The 25931-nt window shown below is 36.4% G+C and overlaps 1 protein-coding gene across 4 annotated transcripts in view; it reads left to right on the top strand.

Moving 5' to 3' along the window:
* Window positions 1–25931, top strand: part of LOC121294939 — a 126150-nt gene that overhangs the window by 5109 nt on the left and 95110 nt on the right. For 3 of the 4 annotated variants that reach the window (XM_041219163.1, XM_041219162.1, XM_041219160.1), the window contains exons 1-3: window positions 1794–1928; window positions 21602–21715; window positions 23578–23759. In XM_041219163.1, the coding sequence (XP_041075097.1) occupies window positions 1874–1928; window positions 21602–21715; window positions 23578–23759 (351 nt within the window). In that variant the 5' untranslated portion in view covers window positions 1794–1873. Of the gene's footprint in view, window positions 1–1793; window positions 1929–21601; window positions 21716–23577; window positions 23760–25931 lie in introns of those variants that run through there. The other variant, XM_041219161.1, reaches the window with a different exon arrangement.

Raw genomic sequence — 25931 nt, 5'->3', positions numbered from 1 at the left:
GGTTATTGTTTGATACAGAGCTCTTGAGAACAGCTAACCCCAAGACTCCCAGGGTAGACACTTTGTGTTTTTTAACTCTGGTGCAGTATGGGTATCTTGTTGTTTTTAAAATCATGCCTCTCTTGGTCTTTTTGATTATTTGATGTTGTTCTGACGGCTTTGTGTTCCTTCATTTTAATAACAACCACATTGTGACCATCTAACCTCATTAGACCTTTGACCCTTGATAACTGTGTGATCAAAAACTTGGCTTGGAACAGGATCTGATCCATGTTAGAAAGGGTAAATTCCACTACTTAAAAGGTAAAAAAAGCTTCCCACTATGTGTTAAAGCACTTAACTGAGGATTTAAAAAAAAAAAAAAAAACCTCTGCAGGGCTTTTGGGGGAAATTTGTTTGATCTTAATCCTCTTGGGTAGACACTAGAACCTGTCAAAGTTGTTCTGATGTCTTTCATTGTCTTGTACGCAGAACTTGGAACTGCATACTCAGGATGATAAAGTATTCAAATTGTAGTTACAGTGTTAAAAGTTTCTAGTTTTGTGCTGAGTAGCTGAGCAGCCTGGTTTGCAAGCATGACTGCCCTAATTGAACACAGATCATTGAACATGCAAAGGCAGTGCGTGCATAAAACTGCTTCCTATTTAACAGGAAAGTGTGTTTTATGTTTCTGGGGTTTTGTGATTTTTTTTTTTTTTTTTTTTTTAAAGTTCAGCTTTTCTGCTCTGGTTTGTTGTCTACCCACTCAATATTCCTATCTAATTATTTTACTCTATGTTCCTTCCTCTCACTTTTCCCTGAAACAGTTTCTTTTCCAAGTCTTCGCACACCACAGTGACTGGGTGATTGGAGGCTCCATCTCGTCTTGTGTGGAGCTGCCATTTAGTCCTATTGGGGTTTTTCTAGTAGCTTGGCCAATTTAAAGAACAAATTATACCGAAGAGAGTACTTTAATTAACAAGACACGCCATTGTGGTTTTTTTTTTTTTTTTTTTTTTTTTTACCCAAGTGTTAACGAAGGGCTCTTTTGAGAGCAGTTACTCAACTTTGTGTATTTGTGTTTGTGTGTGCACAACGCCTAATGTTTATTATGCTTACTATCACTCTTGGTAATGCCACTCGCCACTTTTTATTACCACATAGAAATGTCCCAGAACATTAATAGGGCAAGATTTCTGTAGATAATAACTCGCATTTGTCAGTTGACTGATTTTCACCCCCTAAGCATCACTTTCGGAAAAGATCTTAAGTTTACATATACTGTAAGTATATTTCTGCACAGAAATGTTCCCTGTATAAAGTATGGTAGTGCAATATAGCATACCGGACACTGCAATGTAAATGTTAATTTTCGTATGTTTTTAATTATTCAAATGTATTGTAAACCTGCAGCACAGTAAAACTGTACTGATACATTATTAATAAATCCTCTAATTAATGCAATACGTAGTACTATATTTTGAGTTACGCAGCAGTGCTTATTGGTGAAATTCTGATAAAGTCAACTCAGCTTATTGCTTCTGTTTTCTCCCTTGGAAGTGATATCGAAAGGGTTGGCCTATACATATAAATCAACAAGCACACCAAACAAGCTAAATACTTGCATGCACAAAAGTTGTGATGTTGACACTCCCAGCACAGAAACCTTGGAACAGCTCAATGTATTGCATTGTTATTGGTTTGGCAACTCGGTAAATCAGTTCTTTTTGATAGACCTTGAACCTCACACTGGCTGGTAAGTGAGAGTTGGCAGGTTTTGTTGATCATTTATCCGAATTCCAGCATCAGTACATTTCTTTACTCCATTGCCAGGGTCATAGTTGTTTTCTGATTTTGTGCGCAGATGTATTGAAATTTCTCTGCAGTCCTGTGTATGAAGTGTCTCCTCCCCCAGTTTGGAGCTGTTGGTCTCAGGCTTTCGATCCAGCGTATGTTATTAACTTTTTTTCGTCCATTTTATGGTTCACTAGCTTTTAGATAAAAATAAATTGGCATCTGTGATGCATTTTGCAGTGGAAGTAAATGAAATGTTAGGGTTTCTCTCTCTGTTGCATTAGAATCCCTGGTTTGTCTTATTTCTAGTTTTGTTCATATGATCCATCCATACATATATACATACATATATAATTTGGTCTGGAACAGTAAGTTATCATGATATTATGTTGTCTTAATTATTGTACTAACAATGTTATTGCTAATCATATTGTCTACTATAATTGTATTTTCTTATTTTATTATATATATATATATAAAAAATTACTATAGTTTGACTACATTTTAAAATAAAAAGCTATACATACATACATACATGCATACAGAGTGGGTGGTCTACTGACTTCATGACCATCCTGTAGATCAGTGTTTTGTATTTCACATCAGTAATGAAATGTGGAGTTTTCTTTTAACCCAGAAGAGCAAAGAGTGATGGTGACAAATTGTTGTAGTTGTTACAAACCTTCTTGGGTGATCTAGAACTATAATATGTCAGTTGTTTATGATTTTTGTTAATGATTTATCATATATATATATATATATAAAGTATAATATATATATATAATAACATATTTAGTCTAGATGTATATAATATTAGATATATTATATAAGATATTAATAATAAACTTGCTGAAAAAACAAATGAAGATGAAAAAATGTTTTAACTGATTTTTACTCATGAACACTCTGCGGTTGGTTACCTAAGCCAATGTTACGTCATTGATGCAGACATTGTGATAGATTAGAAAGAATAGATGTGGATTGGATAGAGCAAAAAAAAAAAAAAGAATTAAAAAAGCCAGATTCTGATATTCTGTTTGTAAACTGTCTGCCTACACATTGGACAAAATGTTAGGGTCACGATGATACTGATTTGATGTTTATACTGTATATTGCAGAATACAGAATACAAGCTTGTATGCAGTCACGTAAGAGAGAGATCTTTTCTCAGAATGTGGTGCAAGAAATTGAGAGTCTGTGTCTTTAAAGCAATATTATGTTCTTGATTTCTAGCACAGAAATACACATCTTGTACCAGTATTGGATTACTCTGTCTAAACTAAATATTTAGCCAGATAAACATGGTAGTTATTCTCAGCAGCATATTTAAATGATCAAACTCCAAGGTCGGCTTGGAAAAGACTCCTTTCTTCGAAGATGTGTTTTAAAAAAAAAAAAAAAAATTATTTACCCAGTACTTCCCAGCTTTGATACCATTGCTCGCTGCTTTTTCATGATACCAGTGGCAGACCTGAGCTTTAAAATTGAGCTCCTCTGCATCCTTGCTCTCCTCTTGAATAAAAGGCTATGCTTTTTGAAAATCAGTCCACATTCTCATGCTTTTTCAGTCCTGTGCTGTAGAAACATGAGTTTAAATGCCAGGAAAACATTTATTCTTAAACCTACCCCAATATTTTTACAGCTGTATCTGTAAAACAAGTTATTGTTGTACTTGGACAGTATTGTTCTTAAGTTAAAGGTAAAACAAAACAAAACCAAAAATTAACGGAGTGATTGCTGTACTGCTTGACTTTTGAAGATAATGATTTACAATGACACTGACTTTGTGATAAGTGTTACAGTATTGCCTAATTAATTCTACACAATGATTTAATGTGTTTGTGGTGTAAAGACAATATTTAATGTTATTCGCTAGTTGGGGACCTGCACCACAGAATACATATAATAAATTAATAAATACAAATAAGAAGCATAACTTCATTACGTAACTGATGCATATTCCAAATCATTCCCTTAATTTTCCTCAGTTCTTTTGGAACTGTATCCTAAACTGGACCTGTATTTTTCCTTCCAGAAGATGACAGGAAATCATCATTAACTTTTACTGGTTCGAAAACCAAATGTGTTTTTGTGATTACTTGAAAACACACCCCTGAGAGGTGCAGGTTTCGTCTCCTGATTCTGTGATTTCTATCAAATATAAAGTTCTGGTGGTGGATAAAATATTGCAGCTATATCTGATGATGATAGTGGTATTACTCTACCCTAAAGACATCCTGGAAAAACAGACAACACTTTATGAAAAATAAGCAACAGAGTGTAGAGGTGCAGAGTAACTGCTTTAAGATGCTCACATTCTCCCTGTCAACACAGAGAGAGCACCATATGATATGAATTAGAAAAATCAGAAGCCCTGCATGTTTCATAGTAGTTTTGACTGCTCAGTGGGACTCATTGACACTGTTTTTATTTGTGTTCAGCCTCATAACGAGAATCTGAGTGCTGGAGAAAAATGGCAAATGGGAATTATGAAATAGTTTTATAGCTGGGAAGTTTACGGGCTCGAACAAACATCTGATAAACCGGAAAAAGTTTCTCTCATCACTGTGTCTTTTGGTAAATTGAGACTACATCTTTGACCTTGTAGAGTTTTGTTTTTTTTAGCTGTCTTGTTTGTCTTTTGTCCAAAGTGCTGACCCTCGGTAGCACTAAAGCTGAGTTAAGACTTCATTTGGATTAAAGGGTTATAGGCTAGAACAAAGCTCAGCATTGGATAGGTCACTGCAGTGCATTCTCACACAGGGCTCTTCATTGTGTGTCTGATATGCTAAGCCTTTAGCCATTCTTGGGCCAATATTGGCCTCTTTTATATAAAAGACCAAAAAAAAACATTCAGACAAAGGATTCATATATTTATAAAGAATAGGGATCTCTTGGGATTTCTTGGCTCTGTGGTTCTAGTTTCTGAAGGAGGAGGCTAGCTCTGCCTTGAATTCATTTTTAATCAGATGTTCAAATATGACAGAACAGCTTTGTACACAGGATACATGTTACTTATCCAACATCGACCACTAACAAAAAAAGAAAAAATAACATAATTCTATGGCAAACCCTTGTAACTCCACTTGTACAGCACCCTTGTCTTATGTATTATTATTTTTTTTTAGCAGAGATAGGTTTTGTGTTTGCTTGTTTTGTGCATTGATTAAACAAGCTAGCTGTCATGAAATGACTTTATGTACAGTCATAAACCTTTAGAGACAAAATGGTACGTTTGTTGTACTGGTAGCTCATTGATAGCAGACTAATGGAGAGTGATTTTAAGATTTTACAGGTCGCTTGTCTGTTCCTCAAAAGTCTGGGCATTGCCAGTAGTTTGTGAATTTGTTTGATACATTTAATTAATACAATACTAATAGTGCAATGCATGTATACTTGCTTTCAAAGAAAGACTTTAGAAATAGCTGCTGCTAATTAAGGCTAGTCATTTCCACTTAGTCTGATAACATAAGCTTTATATTCCCCTACTGCCAACCAGTTGAACCACCAGCAGTGCCCATCCTCTGTAAACAAGCAAGGGTTGTGACAAATGACAAACACTGACATGGAAAAATCCCTGGCCTTGTTAATCTAGTAATATGTTCCACTTTCCTTCATTTAGGCAGTCCCTTAATGGAGTTTAATGATGCTGGGTGCTCGGCTGCACTCTGTTTACAGAGAGTCAATAGCAGACGGTTCCTGTCTCCTCTTTTAGTACCTTTTTAAGATTAGAAGTGTTATCCCTTTCTAAAAAGAGGCTTGACCCATTCAAGTACTGTAGTAGGTAAGATCCATATTCTGAGTGACTGATTAGAGAATGCAGGAGTCAGGATACTGGGCTAGAGTGAATGGGAAGATCTAGAATGACTGGAAGATATGGGGAAAATCTCTGAGATTTGTAGATTTGCTAGAAGGATCCTCAGTCTCTCGATGAATTTTGTGATGATTCGGTGAGCTCTGTTTAGCAACGATACAAAAGCAAGAAATAAAACCATTACAGCAGTATGCTCTTATCTTCAACTGTGTTGTTTTGCTAGTTTTATATTATTGCAATGTTTTTATTCCTATCAGAAAATCCTTTGCACCCCTTGCAAAATGGACCCCAATGAGTCAAGGAAAGAATAAGTCACACTGGTACTGTATTTTCTTACTAGATGGAAAACCAAGTGGTTACAAAGCAAAACTCTGAAAGGAAACAACTGATATTGGACTACGTATATAAGATCACAAGTTAATTTATGGTCAAATTAAATTTAAATATGGATGACATCAACTCTGTGGGAAACTAGACATAAACATTTCAAGGGGGAAACTAACCTTTCCATGAATAAAACAACAAATAATGGATTTGTAACTTGTCATCTGCCTGAATTTAGTTTATGCACTGTTTTGAAGTTACAGTAAGGACCAGGAGAGCTTGCAGGCCATGAGCTAGTCATTTAACCAAAGTCAATTGTAGTGTTAAACAGCTCTGTGAAACTGATTGACATTCCCAGCAGCACACGTTGGAACAGAGTTTGGGGTTGGTGTAATAGTAATAAATGAAAGAGCGTCTAATGCCTTTTTCAGCTTGGGGTTTATTGAGAATAACTGACATTCCCTGTTTGCATTGGAAGGATTTCAATGACCAGATTTCACCATCGAAGTTGTTGGTGGACATCACTATGGTATCTTTCTGCTTGGGATTCGAACAGATACACTTTCTCTTTACCTCATTATAACCTTCTACTCTATTCCAACACGTAGTTTTTGTTTTCTGGGAAATGGCCAGCCTGTAATATGTATATTGGAATAACATTAGCAACACAAAGCCAGAATGGGAATTGAATAGATGTTGACAAAACCTAAAACCTTCAAGCTCTTAGATAGACTTTATCTAAAAATGCTGTTTTTAAAAAAAAAAAAAAAAAAAAAAAAAAAAAAAAAAAAAAGTCAATGCCTATAGATAAGATTATTTTCAAACTGTCATGTGAACATTTATTCAATATCTCATTTAGATTTTCAATATATTGTTAATTTTGCAAATTATTCTATTGGGCTATGAGTATCAAATCAAATATAATAAATTATTAAGGGGGGAAAAAATACCTGTCTGATTTGCAGTTTGATAAAAATATACTTCTGTTCTGCTAATGTATAGTTCAGTATGCCTGAAGACATCAGTTTTGTTATTTGCCGATTTCTAATACAGTCTAATAAAATCCACCTACAATACTGCACAGTACTAGAATGTTTCTGTTTCAGGTGTCCTTTTATACCTCATTTTAGTATTGATATGGGATTTAAGAGTTTGAATGAATCCTACTAAAAGGTAACCGTTAAAATACCAGTAAATAAGTACTCGGTAGGAAGTCTTCAACCAGAGTGATACTGTATGTTATTGTGTTGGTGTTGGACTGTGTTTTAAGACAGAGTACAGAGACTTGGCAGACGGGTATAAACGTGCTCGACATTGTCCTCCAGCAGCAGTTAAGTGCCAGTGTTCTGGTTATTCTGGGGAAGGTTCGCGCAGATGAAGAAGCCTTTGTAACAAGAAACCAGTGACTGATCTTCCTGGGGAACTGAATAGTTGATATCTAGCTATCGGGTAGAGATGACCTGGTGGTGAACATAGGCTGCTCTGAAAATTTAAAGTGTTTTAGATTGTTGTACAGAAATGCACCGTTTCAAAAATCCTGGCTTTGCTGTTGTACACAATAATTTGGAATTGAAGAAAAAGCTTTCATAAACAGTGCCCTAGTGTTTCTCCTTTCCATAATCAACATATTGAAACCCCTTTTGCAATGAGTGGGGAAAGGATTTGTGGCTGTACAGTTAGTTACTTCCATAGTAAATACTGTTAATGTGGTTTCCCTGTTTAGAGAGCAGAAGACATAATCACGGGCAAGCCTTGTGATAATGCAATGTGTAATTGGTTGGCACTGCATTTGCTGCCTGTCTGGCAGACATAAGTCTGTGGTTTCAGAATGGGGATTATATTGAAAGAAATCAATCCATGCTTCCAGACTCTGACTCGTTTTAGAGTACCGGTGTATAGCTGTTTAAGATATTTAAAGCAGAATGTTTGCATTCATGACTCATACTGTAGACTTAATTATGGAGTCAGCCAGAAGAATGTCATTATGATACAGCAAAATGCTTACTGTCCCTTCTAGTACTGACTAAAAAGGCTGTGATTCATAAGATTCTCATATTGAAGGTGATATAGTAAACAGAATGCAGTTATAGCGACTAGTGTTCTAATGTTCGGTGCTTTGTCTGACACTTGGTCGGGATTGCAATGAAGCTACTCTGCAGGTACATGTAGTAAGTGCATTCTGAAAAGACCTGCAAGTCAAAGATGCATATGTTTGTTGCTAGCTGTGCATCGATTCCCTTCCGTTTTGTAATTATTTTTGATGACTGTTCCAAAGCAACAGTGCTTTTGATGTCTCTCAGTGTGGTCCTTCCTGCTACACTGCTCAAATATGTTCTCAGAAATGATCACCGCTTATGTGGTTTTTGTTTCAGGGTTGCAATTATGACTTCATACACAGGTAAACCAAAACACTCATAAATTATTTATTTAGTCTAGTTTTACCTTTGCATGTGTCGTAACTGTAAAAAATAACTGTGAAATTGTAGACGTCTGCGAGCTGCCAACATGCGTGGGCTTGTTTCAACGTCTCATTATCCTTTCTGTGACTAGGCCTTGGTGGTGTCTTTACAGCATTTACATTGGGCGTGCTATGACATCACATGAACTCCAGTTGACCAGCCTTCTTTTTCTAATGCATTACATCCTGTAGACTTAATGGGAAGTCAGCAATTTTGTGATAGTATGTTTAAATAATATGTGTGCACTATGATTCAGGAAACCCAATGGCTAGGCTCATTTTAACTGTTGTATATTCACTAGCCGATGTTTGTAGGACCTTGTGTACAGAGGGTACTTCAGAAAAGTGGTCAATGTTAATTAAAGATTCACCCTGTACATTAGTTCTCCACCTGAGTGGACCTCTAGAAACAGAACAGCTCCAGTTATTAATTGAACTGAACCTCATAAACTCAAACTTGTTTTTCTGACATTTAAAGTTGTGTTTGAGGGAATATTTTAGAGCAACGGAAACAGTGAAAAAGAAAAACAACACAAAAAAAATGGAACTGGACACTCTTACTCAAACGAGCTTGAGGGCAAATGCTAAACAAAAATAGAAATGACCATGAATTTCACAACCCAAGCTAAGCTTTAATGGTGATGATGTACAAAAGACTTCTAAAGTGTGTTTATATGCTGCATTAAATATACGTCTGTTTGTTTATCCTGTCTAAGATACATGTATGGAGCCTGTACAGGTGTTTACTTGTTACCTATATTTTAATGTTTTAAAACAGGATAACCATTAAATTTATATGAGAGTAAACTGTAGGCTGTGCTCACATATCTTGGATGTGGTTGTACAAACCTAGCTATTTGAGTCTGCTGAAACCGCTTATGGCTCTCTGGACAGCCTAGGTTACTCCCAGTAAAATATCCACAATCAGTCTGTGGTTACAAACCTAGAATGTTTCTGTTATAAAAAAAATACATGGTCATAAAATATCATGGACACAGAACACAGACAGATCAGTGAGCACAGGTGACCATTGACAACCAAGTTTGACCATTGAAATGGGGACTAAAAATCCCTTTTTTTGAATTGGACACTTAACTAGGTAGTTGCTGTAACATCTGTCTTCATAATTGTTCACTGATGTATAAAACACTGGCCAACATCTGCACTACAACTTAGTTGCTTTGGTCTTATGGGGGGGGGGGGGCTCCTGCAGGATTCCAGGTCATTCCAGTCTTTGAAGTTCCACCAGGAACCAATGTGTTGCAAGTTAATTTCCTCGGATTCTGGTTTGGGGGGGATAAATTAGAAGTTATTGCAAGGGTCATATTAATACAATGGGTGTATACAGCATGACATTCCTTAGCAAGGAGGCAGCTGTGAAATGTATACGACTTCAGGAGTGATGTGCGTGTTATGTACTTTTATGACCTGCACTACCTTGGGAGACTCTATGTTCACATCATCAAGTCTGAAAAAGATGATTGTAAAAAGCTGGATTTCACATTGTTTAAAAAATACAGACGGCGCTTTATTCTCAAAGGATTCCGTGCAGAATACATACACTGTACACACTGTACATACATCCTTGCTAAACTGTGGTCTATTTACAGTAGAAACCTTTATTGACAAAGATGCATGAATTAGGGGAGCCGCTGAGTTTATTTGTGAACTGATGTCAGTGCAGTTACATGGTTTGTGGTACCTGGAGGTTCTTAAAGACAGGATGCACAAAGGATTGAAATGATATAACATATCAAGTTTAACTGTTCTCTCTTAGGGAAATAGGTTTTGTTACAAATTATTACGTTATTGTCCTGCCCTCCAACCCCCTCATCCCCCAAGAAAACTCACTATAGCACCTCTAAGAAAACGTAGCTCTGGAATTTCCACTAACTTTCACAGCTTTAGTCAGATTATTTGCTGGCTCAGATTTTGTGAGGATTCATTTTACTTTGCACCAGTTTCCCCTGAAGGCAAACAGATCAAGATTTGTGGTCTCCTTGAAATGGTATGCATCAAGACCAAAGCAGTCATTTCATTTTCATAACATGTCTTTGAACCTTATAATTTTGGGAAGGATAAAGCTTGTTAAAGAAATTCAATCAGTGAACCATCTAAACATTTTTCAACTTCAATCATGAAGTTAAAACTATAAGAAACTAAGTGGTTGAATTGATTAACTTGTACGCCACAAGGTGGGTTTTATTAAAGCCTTTTAAAGCCCTTTTAAATTAAAAAAAAAAAAAAAAAAGATATATTTAAAAGCATAACTTTGTCTTAGTTAAAAAAACACTTATTTTCCCATAGGTGTACTTTTTTTTTTTTTTTTTTTTTTTAGCTGTAGCTGCTGTGGAACACTCAGTAAAGAATAGGTTTACTGTTACCCTTTGGCGGGTGATACTGTTAATTTAAAAAGCTTGTGCCAGTGAAAAAGCACACAGCAATTTTGTTCTTTTTCACATGTGGTCTGGATCTTTTAACACGTCAAAGTGTTCAATTTAAGAAGCCTTTTTGATTGATCAACAGCGTCAACCCTTGTTTACTGTGCAGTTCTGCCATTGTTACTGTGACAGGACCGTGGTAGACCTGGGCTACATTTTGCATTACAGTATATCTAGGACAGTCGTTTGTAATTGTTATGAGGAAGTGAATGCTAAAAGCGCTGTAAGTTCACACAGCACCTGCATGCAATTTGTAAACCATGATGATTGCACTGCACTGTGACGTAGGTCATGTTACTTTATACCATTCAACGTGATCTCTTCCCACAGTGTTTTCCAAGGCTGCAGGTGGGACGTCTGTTCCCTTTTGGCCCACGTAACATTGTTTTAAATCCAGATTTTCTTTAGTCTTATCCAGACACACACAGGGGGATTCACAGGCATACCTTTCAGGCATGCATTGTGCCGCTTTAAAAGTAAAAAAACACGCTACCATCACGTATGTTACTGGAATATGAAACCTGTCACATTGCGTTAAATGCACTGGAGTATGTTACTTAAGAAAGGTCTCGTGTCATTGGGGGTTGTTCTAGTTTGCAGAACCTGCCACAGGTTCTGCAGGGTTTCAGATGTACCCCGAAATATGATCTACTTGGCTTTCTCATAAGGACCTCAAAGTACTATTTTTTTAATTTTTATTGGGCATTCATTTCCAGTGCTGTCGTGGGTGGGGATGTCCACAGGATTCCTATGGGAAACTTGTTAATTGGAGCTTGAGGAGGGAGTGCTGGTAGCATTAATTATTATTTTTTTTGTAAATGTGATTGCTACCCCCGAAGCAAATCCCACATACTTCGATCAAGTGTTTTCACTCCAGACGAAACCTCTGAAAAAGCTCTTGCCACAATTTTACAATGAAGCTAATTGTGGCTTAATTCATGCCAACAATATTTTTCTTTTATTTTGAGTATTCTTCCCGTCTTTTGAAAGCTATTTTAATACACGCATCACTACACTGTACTCTTATTTAAGACGCAGGATGTTTTTTTGGGAGAAATAATTGATTAAATAAGTGCGTCTTAAATTTGAAGGAATACGGTAGGTAGATTTACCTTCTCAGAAATGTCTTCAACTGTATTTAGCTGACCTCCTGTATCCATGTACAATATGCATACTCTGCCCTAATAAACATTTATGTTCAAGAAACAGTTTCCACGCACATAAGTAATATACCAAGAGCAAAGACAGTCTTCATTTTATTATAAAAAAGTTTTATCAGTATTGGTCTTAACAAGACTGAAAATGTAGGTTATTCCCAATAATTACTCCCCCTGCCCTCTACCCTCTACCTTTCCTGCAATAAATACTTGTACCACAACAACAAGAACACCATGACAGCTTGTGAAAATTACACTGTGCCATACATTTACCATTTGAAGGTGAGTTTTTTTTTTTTTTATGTACATGAAGCATAATTTAGCCGAACTGCATTAAATAACCTTTGTATCAACACAACCTTATTAACGCAATAAGCCGGCACATTACCTCAAGCCCCAGCTGTCTACTTTTTATAATCCTAAAGAGATGCAAAATTAAAGCATCACCATGTCTGCCAGAACTACCCTAAATGCAGTTCTGCGTTGACAGTAACACACACGCTGTTGAAATGCTCAATGCTGTGGATTAGGACCTTCCCTCAAAACTTTGGTTACAAGGTAATGTTTTTTGTTTCTCTTATGGACAGAGAATGACGCAACAGTTAACGGCTCCTGATCCATCCATTTATCCCGAAATACCAAACAATGTGAAGCAGCAATTCGAGGAAGCCTCTTTGGGTGTGTTGTCAAATTCCACCTCCTAAATTGCAAAACATCTTAAAATACCCCCCTGCCTTGGGGACTGAAAGCTGGGTTCTGGAGCCAGACCTGGGAATGGGAATTGGAGTGAGTTGGTGAGACAGAGGCCACTTGGTGTCAAAATAAGAAACACCCAACATATGAGTGACTTGGCTTTTCAATATTTCTCCTTGTCCTACTATTAAGAAGAAACAAACCACTGTCTGTGAGCTGGTAGTGCCAGCCTCATAGCTCAGGGTGGTCCCAGGGGAGTTTATCTCTTCAGGTTAACTGTTATTGATATATGCACCGGCGTCATCTTGTTGTCTTTTGTATACAGCATGATTGCTTAATTTTTGGATTGTAGTTGTAAACTCTGGCATTTAAAGCAGCTTTTCAATGTTGATTTAAGGAAGGAATTTTTTTAATACTTTTTAATCCTCTTAACGCTGGAAAACACAAAGCGATTTATTGAGCATGGAAAATCACTATCTCGGAAATGAAACCAGTATACCATGCAGTATTGTTGCAACTGTAAAACATGCCTGAGTTTACCGTTCTGTTTCTGCCTCATTCCTTACACTGAGTACAAGTAGACATTGCCAGAAACTTTTCCCCTCTTGTATATAATTGGACACGTGTGATGACCGTATCAGCCTAAAGCAATTTTATAAAGCAGTTAATTTAGACTAAACAATTTATACCATATATCAGTATATTCTGGTCCAGTATATGTTGGTAATGGGAAGATCACAACTTCTTTACAATCAAGCTAATCCAGTAACGTGAGGTAGTTTTGGTTCTGTAAATACTCTCTTTTTGGAAAACAGTGGCTGCCTTGCAGATATAACAGCAGTTTGTAGCTGCACGACCGCAAAGTGCTGGAGGAGGCTGAGCCCTTCATAGTGCTTTGTAGAGCCGACAGAGGTCCTGAAATCTCGGTTTGATTTGTAGGCTGTCAAGTGTCACCATAATGGATTGCTACTCAGTTAAGTGATAAGGGAAAAACCTATTTCCACATTGTGTTCTGCATAACCAGGGGTCAAAGCTTTTATTAATCCAACATTTTATATGTGCTACGTAACATGCATTAACAAGACAAATATGTAAACTTTTTTTTTTTTTTTTTTTTTTTTAAATGCCATTGCCCTTCCATTGCTACCCATGCTGGTGTTTAATGGATCAGATAACAGGAGCTGTGAAACACAGTGATCGCGCTGAGACTGCAAGCTTTATATAGTCGGGCATTGAAACTTGGCATTCCGGTGTTTAATTAAACAACCAAATATCTTAATCCAAATAGTCTGACGTTTTATCTCTCGAACAGATGTAAAACTGAACTGCATGTAATCTACTGTAACATTAGTTGAAACATGTTTATTCTATTAAGAAGCTGATAGTGAAAAGGCATGGCTTGGTGCCATTCTGCTCCTGGCAAATCTCTCTCCTAAAAAGCTGCATTTTCTCAAACTTGTCATGTGTACAGCTTTCCCTTAAAGTTTACCATGGTATTTTTTAAGCTTTACTATGCTTTCCCATTATTTTACTATGCATTTAGCATAGTTTTCCCTGGTTTACCATTTTTAATATGCTTTACAATATCTGGCTGATCTTTAGAATGCTTGCCTATGATTTACAATACTTTCACTGCTTTTATTAAACTTTGCTATGCTTTTACTTTGGGGGAAACTTTTATACAGGTTTTTACACATTTGAAAACAAAGCACAACACACTGTACATGAAACAATTACTAGCATACATCATGTGATTTACAAATAGATCGCTATTGAGATGCACTACAGAATGTAGCAATACAGTATATTTGTATATGGAATTTAAACTATATCAGATATTAATGCCCAGTGCTACTATGAAGTCATTTAGCCTGGAACAGAGTAAGATGTTTTTTTTTTTTTTTCTGCAGATACTCATGTCCCTGCTAGACAACCTGAAAGAGAAGCATTTTTTATTTATAGGCTGTCCAACATGAATCCTTTACAGTGCAACTTTAAAAGTACAAAGTGAGCTTATGTGGGTCGTGTTGCATGCATGGCACTGACAATGTGCAAAAAGGGTTTCTTCCAAGGCATATCATATTGCCACAATGTTAAAATGTGAAATTCATATGGTTGTATTATTGTAGACCACTAGTTAAGAGTTCTCTGGCTGTTACATTATCATACTGTAGCTGAAGGCTCTCTCTCATAGTTTTCCTGAACAGGACTAAAACAAAGATTTTGAAACTCTCCAATCTATCATAATTATCCATTGTACAAAAAGGTTGACTCCAATGTTTTAGTCCATTGAATAACCCCAGTTGACAATAAAAACCATTATCAGCTTGTCCAATGAGAGTGATGAGCTCAAACTCAAACTGTTAATGCTACATTCATTTTACTGTACATACAACCTTAGCCGACTTTTGAGTAATTAAGTATTTTCATGTTTTGTTACCTGTTTTATAAAAGTGAGTTACTTTAACAAAAACGTATTTGAGAAGAGCATAATGATTAGCCCTTGATTTAGTTCAACGGTTTTAACTACAGTCTGAAATAGCTGATGGCCTCCTTTTAGAATTGTACTGTAGGTGGGCAAAGCAAAGTAAATGAGGGAGAAGGATGAAGTAAAATTCCTTCTTGACTGAAGCTCTTGCTTTACAAAATATCCAGCTCTAAAATATTGGGCTTGGAAATGAGTGTAATTAAATACACAATATAATATTAGTTTTTAATATCAGCTGGATAGTGTACCTTTTAAAAATAAGAACAGTCAGCTCTTTCTTCATGACTAGTGAAAGGTGTTTTTAGTGGGATAGTGTGCAGATATTTCCAGTTTTTTTTTCTGTCATCTACCATTTCAAAGCAAAGATATGCCTCCAAGATACAAATTTACCTTAAAAAATAAATCTGTTTTGTGTCTACAGCTAAAGACTTACTTACATTAACTTGATGTGTCAACTGTGCGTAAAAACCCTTGGGCCACTAAGAATATGTAACCTGACAAAGATCTGGGCGAACGCATTGTACTGCTCAAGTAGGCTGGAGTTGTTCTTAAAATGAATTCACAGTGGCTAGTAGCATCCTTTTTTGATGTATTGTGGTCTGAAATGCAGCTTTGGAGTCATTCCCCTGGGAGCGTGATTGCATTTCACTATGGTATTGATGTGAGCCCCTAGCCTTCTCATGCTGGCCTATAACATTTCAAAATAAAGCATTAAAAAATAACTCAATACCAGCTTTCATATATATATATATATATATATATATATATATATATATATATATATATATATATATATATATATATATATATATAATATATATATTAATTTTTAATGCTCTATCCTGATTGGTCAAAACAGATCACATGGGGGTGTTGATATTACAGCATATCGCCATGGGTCAGCACTTATTTTCTAAAAGGGGCAAATCACTTGTAGATATCCTTACTCCACTAGAATTTTGAAGAAGAAAAAATAACGGCAGACATTGGAATTTTTCATAATATGTAGATGTTGACCTTTTGGGAAACCGAAGTGTACACGAGATATTGAATGAATCTGAATCAGACACCAATGATTAATTAAAGTAGTGAGAAAAAGCAAAAGTAACTATTCAAATCAATTCAAAACTTGCCATTCTGATCGCTAGCCTCTGCTCCTTTCTGTGAATTACTGCATTTCCCTATCCCATTCTGAAAATCAATAGTTTGAAAAAAAAATCTTAAATTCCAGCTTTTTTAAAAAGATTTGGGTCGCTCTTAAAAGAAAGAGAAAAAAAAAAATAAAACATTGCCACCTGATGCTGTTGTAGGTCTCGTGAGGAGGGTCTGCGTGGTTTAATGGCCGGTAATATTTTAATTTTAAAATGTAAGGAACAAACCAATAAGGAAAAAACTGCAATTTCAATGGCAATGTTTAATTCAGCATCTATAAGTCCCTGTTTTTTATGATTAATGCATTTTCGGTTTTATTTAAAAAAAAAAAGTTATATGGAACTATTTTTTCTTAGCTCAGTTTTAGGCGGAAGGATATTTAATAAAAATGACTTCTTTTTGTGTACTTTTTTTTAATGTAGTTGGTTAACCCATTTTATAAGCGCAATAAGGCACTTCATGGTGTGTGATATACTGTAATATCAACACGCCTCGTGACTTGCAACGCATACAGGATGTGGTGATATTAGGGCTTCTGTTTTTCAGGTTTTGTTGTATTTTTCGGTGCTTATGTTCAGATATTTTCAAGTTTTATTTAAATCTTTTTTTTTTTTTTTTTTTGGGGGGGGGGGGGGGGGGGGGGGGGGGGGGGGGGGGGGGGGGGGGGGGGGGGGGGGGGGGGGGGGGGGTGGGGGTTGGTTTGAAATTTGTGGGTTTTTTTTTTTGTTTTTTTTTTTTTTTGCTTACTTTCCATTGAGCGTTAATTTCTGTCATACTATGTGTAGTATTTACTCGACAGTACTTGAACAGTTAAGTTGTACCTTCTTTCCTCTGCTGTATTCCACAACGAAATCCCTATGGTCACGGGCACATTCGTCTAGGGTTTTTGTGTGGAGGCATTTTTGTACATTTCGCCACAATTCTGTTTTAAATCCTCTGTATCTTAACTGTAATGCAGCTTTAAATCCAGCTAAAAAGCCTCCATCCTGATTGTAATCTCGTTTTATATCTTGCAAGCGAAGTCTCCAATAGAAATGTAGGAATGAGCTGTCACTCAGTAGTTAGGGAGGGTTTAAAGTATTCAGAACAAATCAATGATAGGTACAAGTCAGGAAGGCGAGACATTTCCCAGCAGCACTGGGAAATGTATTTATTATTATTTTTGTACTAGGTTTATTTTTTTAATGGGTAAAAGGGTAAAGTCAACGTGAACTGATTAACCATTTCCACAGTTTTTCCGGTGTTTTCCAGTGTTTATTGGCTTTTCATATATCCGATTTCATTTTTTTTTTTGTATCTGGGGTGTTTTTTTGGTTAAAACCGAAAATCAGAGGCCCTACTTATAATGTATATATGTATGTGTATGTAATTTCAGTAATTTAATAAAACAAGTAAGGATAATTCTGGAACAGTTTTTAGTAGCCTTAGAGCTTCAAGAAGCTTGGCAATCAAAATTAATAGATATCTGTTTAAATCCTAGCTCACGTCCCTTTACTTTTGTATTGAGAACAGGCCAGTTCTTATGCAGACCAAAATGCCTGTCTTTTGAACCTTAAAAGCATCTCTTTACTTTAGGTTAAGCAGCATTTGCCAGCTCTTCTGCAGTAATCTGTCTTCAACTACAGTTTTCTATTTAATTCCTATGAAAGCAACTAAGTAGGTTTGTCACAGATGTATCTATGAGCTGTGATACAAAGCCATCCAAAATAACTAATTTCACCTTTTTTTTGCTGTTTTTTTTTTGTTTGTTTTGACAAGGCCAGTCAGCAGAAAATGATTTAAAAAAAACAAAAAAAAAAAAAACACTTGTTATATGGTTTGAAGGCATTTGAAAAATGTAGACATGAAAAACACTTTGTGTGAAAATAATGGGAAGGTTGTTTTGGTTCACGTAAAACCTGCAGCTTTTGATTGTTTCAAGCTCTCTGTTTAAATAGCTTCCATGGCCATTGTTATTAAAACTATTATAGTATGGGTATGTGTCATCCTCTTTCAGATGACACAGTCAGCAGAAGCAGGTTTATGAAAAGCACCTAAACTGTAGTTTTATGTCTGATATCAGTCATCCATGGTTAAAGTTTTGAAAAGGTTATCGGTTACAAAAACAGACTTTTATTTTTGGGATTTTGTGGAAAGATGTCCTCCATCGTGTTTCTCTTATGCAGGTGTCTGCGTGCCCTCAGCGAAACAGAATTTCAAATAAGGCAGGTTACATTCCATGTGTTGCTTTGGCATGTCTTCAAAATCTACACTAACCTCCTATGATAAATGAGACATACAAGATTGAATTACTAATATTTTGTACAGTATATAACATTATCTGTATTGTATAACATTTTATAATATTTGAAAAGGCAGCTGTAAAAATCAGGCACATGCAACCATGCCCATGTGAAAAGGGCTTCTATAAACAAAAAGGGGCCCTCTTGTCAAACTAAACAATTTTGTCTTTAAGTATAATTTGTACCAGGAATAGATTCTTAAACCCTTTTATTCCCCCAATATTACTTCCCTTTTTCAATCATTGTTATATGTGAGGTGTCTGTCTTATAAATACACATTCCTTGTTTAAGTTCTTAATGGATGTTATTAGGGTATTTCTGTGCAGTGGGAATTATAGCATCCACCTGTTCACACCAGTGCTAGCTTCTGTGATCATTGCTAACTATTTATTTCTGAATGCAAACCCCAGTGCCCAGAGAAAGCAATGCACAAATGAGAAGATGATGGTATTCTAAGGAGGCATATAATTAAATGTAAGAGACAAAAATATTATATGTCAAATTCCACTGATTTGCCTAGAATTTAATACCATTGTCATGCATCCTGTGGTATCAAGGCGTCAGGGATGTGTAATATAGTACACCTGTCAGCCCTCTCTTGGATGGAGCCACAGTTTGCCTTTAGGGTTGAGACTTTAAAAAATATCAAGGGGGAAGTGAAGCAGTGTTGCATGAACCTGACCCTTTAATTATGTGAGGCAGAGCTCTGAGGCTTGCAGAATAAAAACAGCACAGCATGCACAAGCCTCTTTAAGGGTTGTAATGAGGTGATACAGGGAGGTCACAGAACAAGGCTTTGGGGGTCTTAATTTAATTATCTCCGCATCTTGTTACCACTGCCCTAAAAGGTATAAACCTTATTAACCTCATTCTGCTTTATTTAGTAATGTGAATAAGGGATCATGGGGAAAACACCAGCATATACACAGAGTGAAAGGATGGCGGTAATTAAGTCTTACGTTGTTAAGATCATTAAAACCATTATCTAGTATCTGCTGAACCTAAGCACTTTTATACCTTTAACCCAAGCTCCTTTTTTCTGTTATACAGTTAAGACCAAAAGTTTTGTTCTCTCTCTCTCTCTCTCTCTCCATATATGGAAAACTAACAAAAAATTAAAAATGTGACATTTCAAAATCTATCATGAAATACTGTACTAGTATTATGGCTTCTGGCAGAGTTTTACAATGTCATTTTGTAGTTTCTATGATTACGTGATGTTAAATAAAAGATTTGAAATTATGGGCATATCATTTTTTAAATGTATGTCTTAATCCTAAAATTCTAGATGATGCAAAATGTTTGGCCATAGCTGTAGGTTTTTGTGAGTTATGGGGCAGGGAGGGATAATTTGGGGTTGTGTCGCCTATTATCATGCTGACTGAATCATTATGTAAATGCAGCCAAGATTATACCTGCAGTCTGAGGATTTCTGAAATCACATGCCTTGTGCAGTGCACGTAAACAACTCTGTTTTAAGTCTCTCTAGGGTGTCCAGATCAGAATATACAGGAAACCTTTATTTCATCATTTATCAGTTACCCAGTTTGGTTCATGGCTGTATTGGTAATGTGCTGTTGTTAAACTAACAGGCTTTTCCTGTTTAAACCATAATTCATAGGAATGATGATGTAATTTTCTTTTTTTTTAAACTGCTCAAGTAATAAGAGCTCTGAAAAGTTACAGTTCTTTTAACAAACTTTTTATAAGCTATCACAAAAAAGTTCCGCCTCTCAAACTAATGCATCTTAAGAGATATGCTAATTTATGCATCATGCAACAGTAATCAGATCTGATCAGGGAGTTTTTCAGCAGATGGTATTCATGTCATCATTAACTGTAGGCTCCTTTTATTATAAGTTAATACGTGGTGTATAGGGTATCTCTTGTATAAGAGATTTTATGTTGGGCAGTTTAGCGAAAGGACTGCGAAGCGCAGGTGAGTTCAACAGCCATTGTGAAAGCTATTTATGATCAAAACATGAAACACTCACTTAAAGGTAACCTCAATTTACTGTAGTATGAAATTCCAAATTTGACATGTTAAATACCCAAGCAGCACTGCCTAACATCTAAGGTGTCTTGGAAATTAGATTATGTGAATGTTCTCTGGTCAATTTTTTTTTTTTTTTTTATAAACCATGGTATTAATGGAGTGGCTTTTTGTATGAGTGGCAACAACATGTATCCTAATTCAGTAGCCAGTCATAGCAAAACAACCATGGAAGACCCTCTTCTGCTTGTACTTGTCAATCTGACGTGCGTGAGAAGACTGTGATAATCGCTCCCACAACATTAAGAAAACATGGTATTTAATGAGCCATACTGCCTAGTCATCAAATACATGTTAATTTATGAACCTTTTAATTCACTCTTGTGTTAAAAACAACTTTTAGTATATCGTTTTTTGTTTTTTTTTCTTTGTCTGCTCATTTTCATGTAGAAAAATCAATGCAAATACAGCACTGGACATTGCATAGTCTTACGGAAGTGGCTTAAATGGGAAGCATTACTGTAGTTTCATGTGTCAAAGTGTTAGACTCTGCAAGCATGATTTGTGTTAAATGGTCAAGAACCTCTTAATTCCTATTACAATAACAGGATAGAAGGAACATCAAACACAGTTAAAAGTGGACTTATTGCATTTTAATATAATTTTAAAAACGATTTACTCTGGTTCTCCTGGCTGTCCGCTCTAACTGCTAGACACAGTAGGACTAAAGCTGACCTTGAGTAGAAACGTTTGGTCCTGTTGTGCTGGTGATGACAGAGAAATGGTGGTTACTAATTTGAATGTAGGTAATGTGTCTATTGTATACCCCACTGAGGATGAAACTTGCTGACATCCACCTTTTAGCACAAGTTATTGCATGTGCTATATCATAATCTGGGGGTACTGTATATGGAGATTGTCTGTCTGTATACTGCATATGTCAAACTGAGACATTTACATATGCATACAATGGATGTAGGTCATGGGGATTAACTTTTGAACTTTTTTTCACTTTTCTTTTGACAGGGAAGGGTAGGAAGCAGGGATCCCTGAAACAGAAAAAGAGCAAGAAGGAGAAAAGAAACCTGGCAGGGGCTAACAGGTTAGATGCAAAGAAACCAGCACAGTCTACAAACAGAGGTAACTGTCTCAGCGCTACTGTAGTCTGTCCATTCATAGGCATAAGCTGTCACTTATGCACGCACTGTAAGTCAGGTGAAAACAGTTATGAGCCTTCCTGGCAATGTGATGAGGTGATGGGAACAGACAGAGATTTTTGCCAAACTAAATAACTGACTTGCTGATTTGCTGTGATGTTGAAGGAAATTGAAGTGTATCATTTAATAAGTGTGATGGAGTTTAAAGTAAGGCCTCTGAGAGAGGCCTCTGATGTAAACAAATAACTGCCAGGATTCAATTTATGTTTGGCGGCTCTCTTATCTCTTTTTTTATAGTTAGAAAAAAAAAGCCTCTGCAAAATAATATTTAATTATCTTAGTTTATCAAGCCACTATAAGACTAGCAACACCATCATTAAAATGCAATCCCGGTAAGTGTCTGTAATACTAACCTAAAATATGACGAGGGCCAAACTTTAAAACTGTAGCATCGCCATAGCCATTTCCAAAGAGGCATCCTACTGTATTTAATGGCACAGTTGTATACAAAAAATACATAACAAGAATTACAGTGCAATTAAGAGAAAGATGCAAAATACAGTGACTTCAGTCCTAATAAGAGGATAATGGAGCTATTGAATTAGAGTCCAAGAGGAATGGAAATCTAGACAGAAAAGGGTTACAATTCTGTTTGTTAGGCTACAGATCCCAGATCCACAGTTCTAAGTCATATGGACTTCTTGTTAGCAATTCTTTGGTCTTAATTCAATAGCCTCCCCCCACACATGCACATCATAAAAGTCCAAATTAAAATCCACAACGTCTTCATAACCAAACATTCAGATAATCATTCTCTTTTACTGTGTGGTGTAAAGTCACATAAACAATACTCCCTCTGCTGCATCATTGTACAGCAATGTGCTACACCTCATGTTGTATTAAAAAAAAAAAAAAAAAAAAAAAAGTTTGCTGTGAATAATTAGAACCTTTTAAAAAAAACAAGGACTTTGTGGGGAAGGTTACCACATCACTTGAGTAGAACTAAAGAAACCGCCGAGTTTGTCTAGAAGATTAAGACGTTTCAGAAGTTTTACTCCTTTTTTTTTTTTAAAGAGATTAAAGAACAATGGATATAGGGTTGCTTAAACCTATTATATGGTACAACCCATGATATTTATTGTCAATGACCCAGTAATGCATTCCTTAATTTGACATCACAAAACAGCTTGGCAAAGGCAGTTGCTGGCTAGTCATTTCTTATTGTATAGACTTGACAATAATGCTAATTACCTCTACATATTTTCTGCATTATCAGTGAGTTCCATTGTTTCTTTATGAATGGGGAAACAACATGTTCTCTTCTCTGGAGTAAGAATTTTACTTTTCTACTCATTCAACTTGGAGAGCGGTGATGAGCTCATAAGTAGGGTTTCTTGTTTTTGCTTTTTTATTTTCCATCTCTCTCCTTCCCTTTAAACCTTAATATTTTTTAAGCCTTAACTGAATACCAGATTGTTTAAATTAGTGATGCACTACTAGAAACTAACGCAGTTGAAATTAATAAACTGAATTCGACGATTAGAACCAGAACGAAATGCAGGTTCAAATAGAATCAGGCGAGATCAATGCACGTAGTTTGTTAACCCAATCAACATGAGGGTAAAAAGAAACCACTCAAAATATGTTTAAAGGTACATCACCTGATCAAAATATGTTTAAAGGTAAATCACATGATCCAAAATAAAACCCCAAAACTAGAAGCCCTACTCATAAGCTAGCATTTGGTTGTTGTCTCTTTGTTTTTACAGATGCCCTTGCATACCAATATGCTGGTTTCTGCTGAGAATATAAGTTTTTGTTTTTTTACTGTTAACCCTGAAACAGGAACAATGGGAGGTGCCACAAAGAACATATTCACGAAAATGTTGCGGGTAGCACAGCGTTATCTGCAAGATCCAGGCCAAGCAGTGGAAAGCTGTGAGATAATGCAGCCCCCTCTGAACAGAAGTCCGATTGTTCGAGACCATTCAATGCGAATTTCAGCTAATTCCTTCAGCAGAGGCCAGGTAGGACATGCAAGCCATGTAATTGGTGGGAGGGCCTGGGATGACAGGAAACTCCATTTATTACTTGCAATCTATTGAATGGGTCATCAAACAAAAGTCAATTCACTCTTTCCTCTTCTCTTCCGTTGAAGCTGCGAATGACAGACTCATCTATAAAGAAACATAGGAGTATGGTTTTGAGCTGTAGTGTGATATTCTCCTCAGGATTCCCTCTTACGTACATTGTACTAAAGGAACAAAGGGGTTTGTTTCCACCAAGGGGATAGTATACAAAGAATGTTGTGTGCATCTTTGAAAACAGTGTTGAACACTGTAAGTAACAGATGCGAGTGCTGTCTCCTAATAAGCTTGAGTCTTGTAGTCATATGATACATAAAGTAATATTGTGTGTATTTCTGAATCGTTAAACATCTTCATGAGAGTGTAGACATGATGCTCATAAGAAAATGAAAACAGACACATTTCCCATTAATTCTATCCTTGTCCAATGCTTTAAAAACCTTACCCCTTATTAACTTTATTAACATTACTAATGGCCCCATTGTGCTCAGAATGTTTTTTCAAATAAAATGCCTTCACTAAACTGCTTCATCCTGGTATCTTTGCTGCAGGTCACATGGTCTGGTGGTAGACCATTGGAGTAAGTTTGAACTATGCTTTCATACAGTTTAATTAATTGATTGCATTGTCTTTGAACTATCTGCATGTTCCCAATTAAAGGACAAATACCTGCAAAAAACTAACCACCAATGATAATATTTCTAGTGCTAATAAGAGTAATATTTATAGTGCTAATAAGAGGAAAGTCTCAATCTTAGTTAGCACTCCTTTTATTACATTACATGCATTTATTATGTAAATGTACGATAGAGTATATGTCTGAGTTTTTTCAGTCTTTTCACTGATGCTTGCTTTCCATTCTGTCTTTGTAACAATGCCATTCAATTTGAAATCCTATTTTAAAAAAAAAAAGCCTTGAACAGGGTTTTTGGCAGTCGCTTCAGAGATTTTTTGGTATTTTTCACATAGCTGTTCACATTGAAAGATACACATGCATTGATAGTGTGTTGGAATGAGCTTTCCTGTCAGCCAAGAGCTCAATAAACTTTGGAATACAGGTTGGATTGAATTGTTGGATTCAATGGCTTTGGCTACATGGATAGTATTATTCTGCTCAGCCAATTCAGCAGTTCAAGGAATATAGGCTGTAGCGAAGCCAAAGAAAGTGAAGCATGGGCTCCTGAGCGGCGCATCCAGTAAAAGCACTCTGCGTGGAGTGCTGGATGTGCCCTATAACCTGGAGATCTCAGGTTTGAATCACAGCCGACCTTGACCGGGTGTTCCTAGGGCACTATAGGTCTGGTGGCCTCGCTGTGGATCCGCAGTGCAAAACATTACATATTGGCAGGAGCACATTTCGGAGGACGTGTGTTCCAGCCTGTTTCCTGAGTCAGCAGGGGAGTTGTGAGCGGTGAGCTGAGGATACAGATAATAATTGGGCGTACAAAATTGGGGAGAAAAAACAGGGTAAAAAATTGGCGAAAAGAAAGTGAAGCATAATCTTAACACAACACACGTTTCTGAATAAATCTTGTTATTGAAATACAGGTCAAACACTAGCAGGTCATGTTGTCATTAACATTGTCTCATCATAGACTTCCTGTTATGTACAGCATTGAAATTGTAGCCACGTATATTCCCTCTAATGTGCTCAAAATCCAAGAGCTCCTGAATAGTTGGTTCAGATCCCAAACTGCTGCCAGGGTTGAATATGAAGGCCTGGATGCATTCCAGATAGAGAGCTGGCATTGGCTACTTGCTAAGAATTCTGTCGACCGAATATCTGAATAAATTCCAGTCCCAGATCAATTAACCTGATAGACAAGTGTCTACAAGAAGCACAGGAGTGTTTGCTTAATTAATCTGTGAACTATTTAACAAAGGTGGATATTCTTCCCAGGTTATATGTTATATGTTTGCTGTGGTATAATTGAAAAGTTCCTGTGCACTAAATTGTGCAGTTATCTCTGAACAGTTATCTGAATACCACCTGTAGATAAGGGTAGCTGCTCTAAACGCAGCACCCCACCTAAACGAGAACAACATATTTTTCCTTTCAAGCAACCACAATATTAATATCTTCTTTTCCTTTCTTTTGGTTTAAAAAACATT

Source organism: Polyodon spathula, chromosome 19 (assembly GCF_017654505.1).
Source record: "Polyodon spathula isolate WHYD16114869_AA chromosome 19, ASM1765450v1, whole genome shotgun sequence".
In the NCBI taxonomy this organism is placed as follows: Eukaryota; Metazoa; Chordata; class Actinopteri; order Acipenseriformes; family Polyodontidae; genus Polyodon; species Polyodon spathula.
Note: the sequence above shows the minus strand (reverse complement) of the source record. Positions and strands in the feature narration are given on the sequence as shown.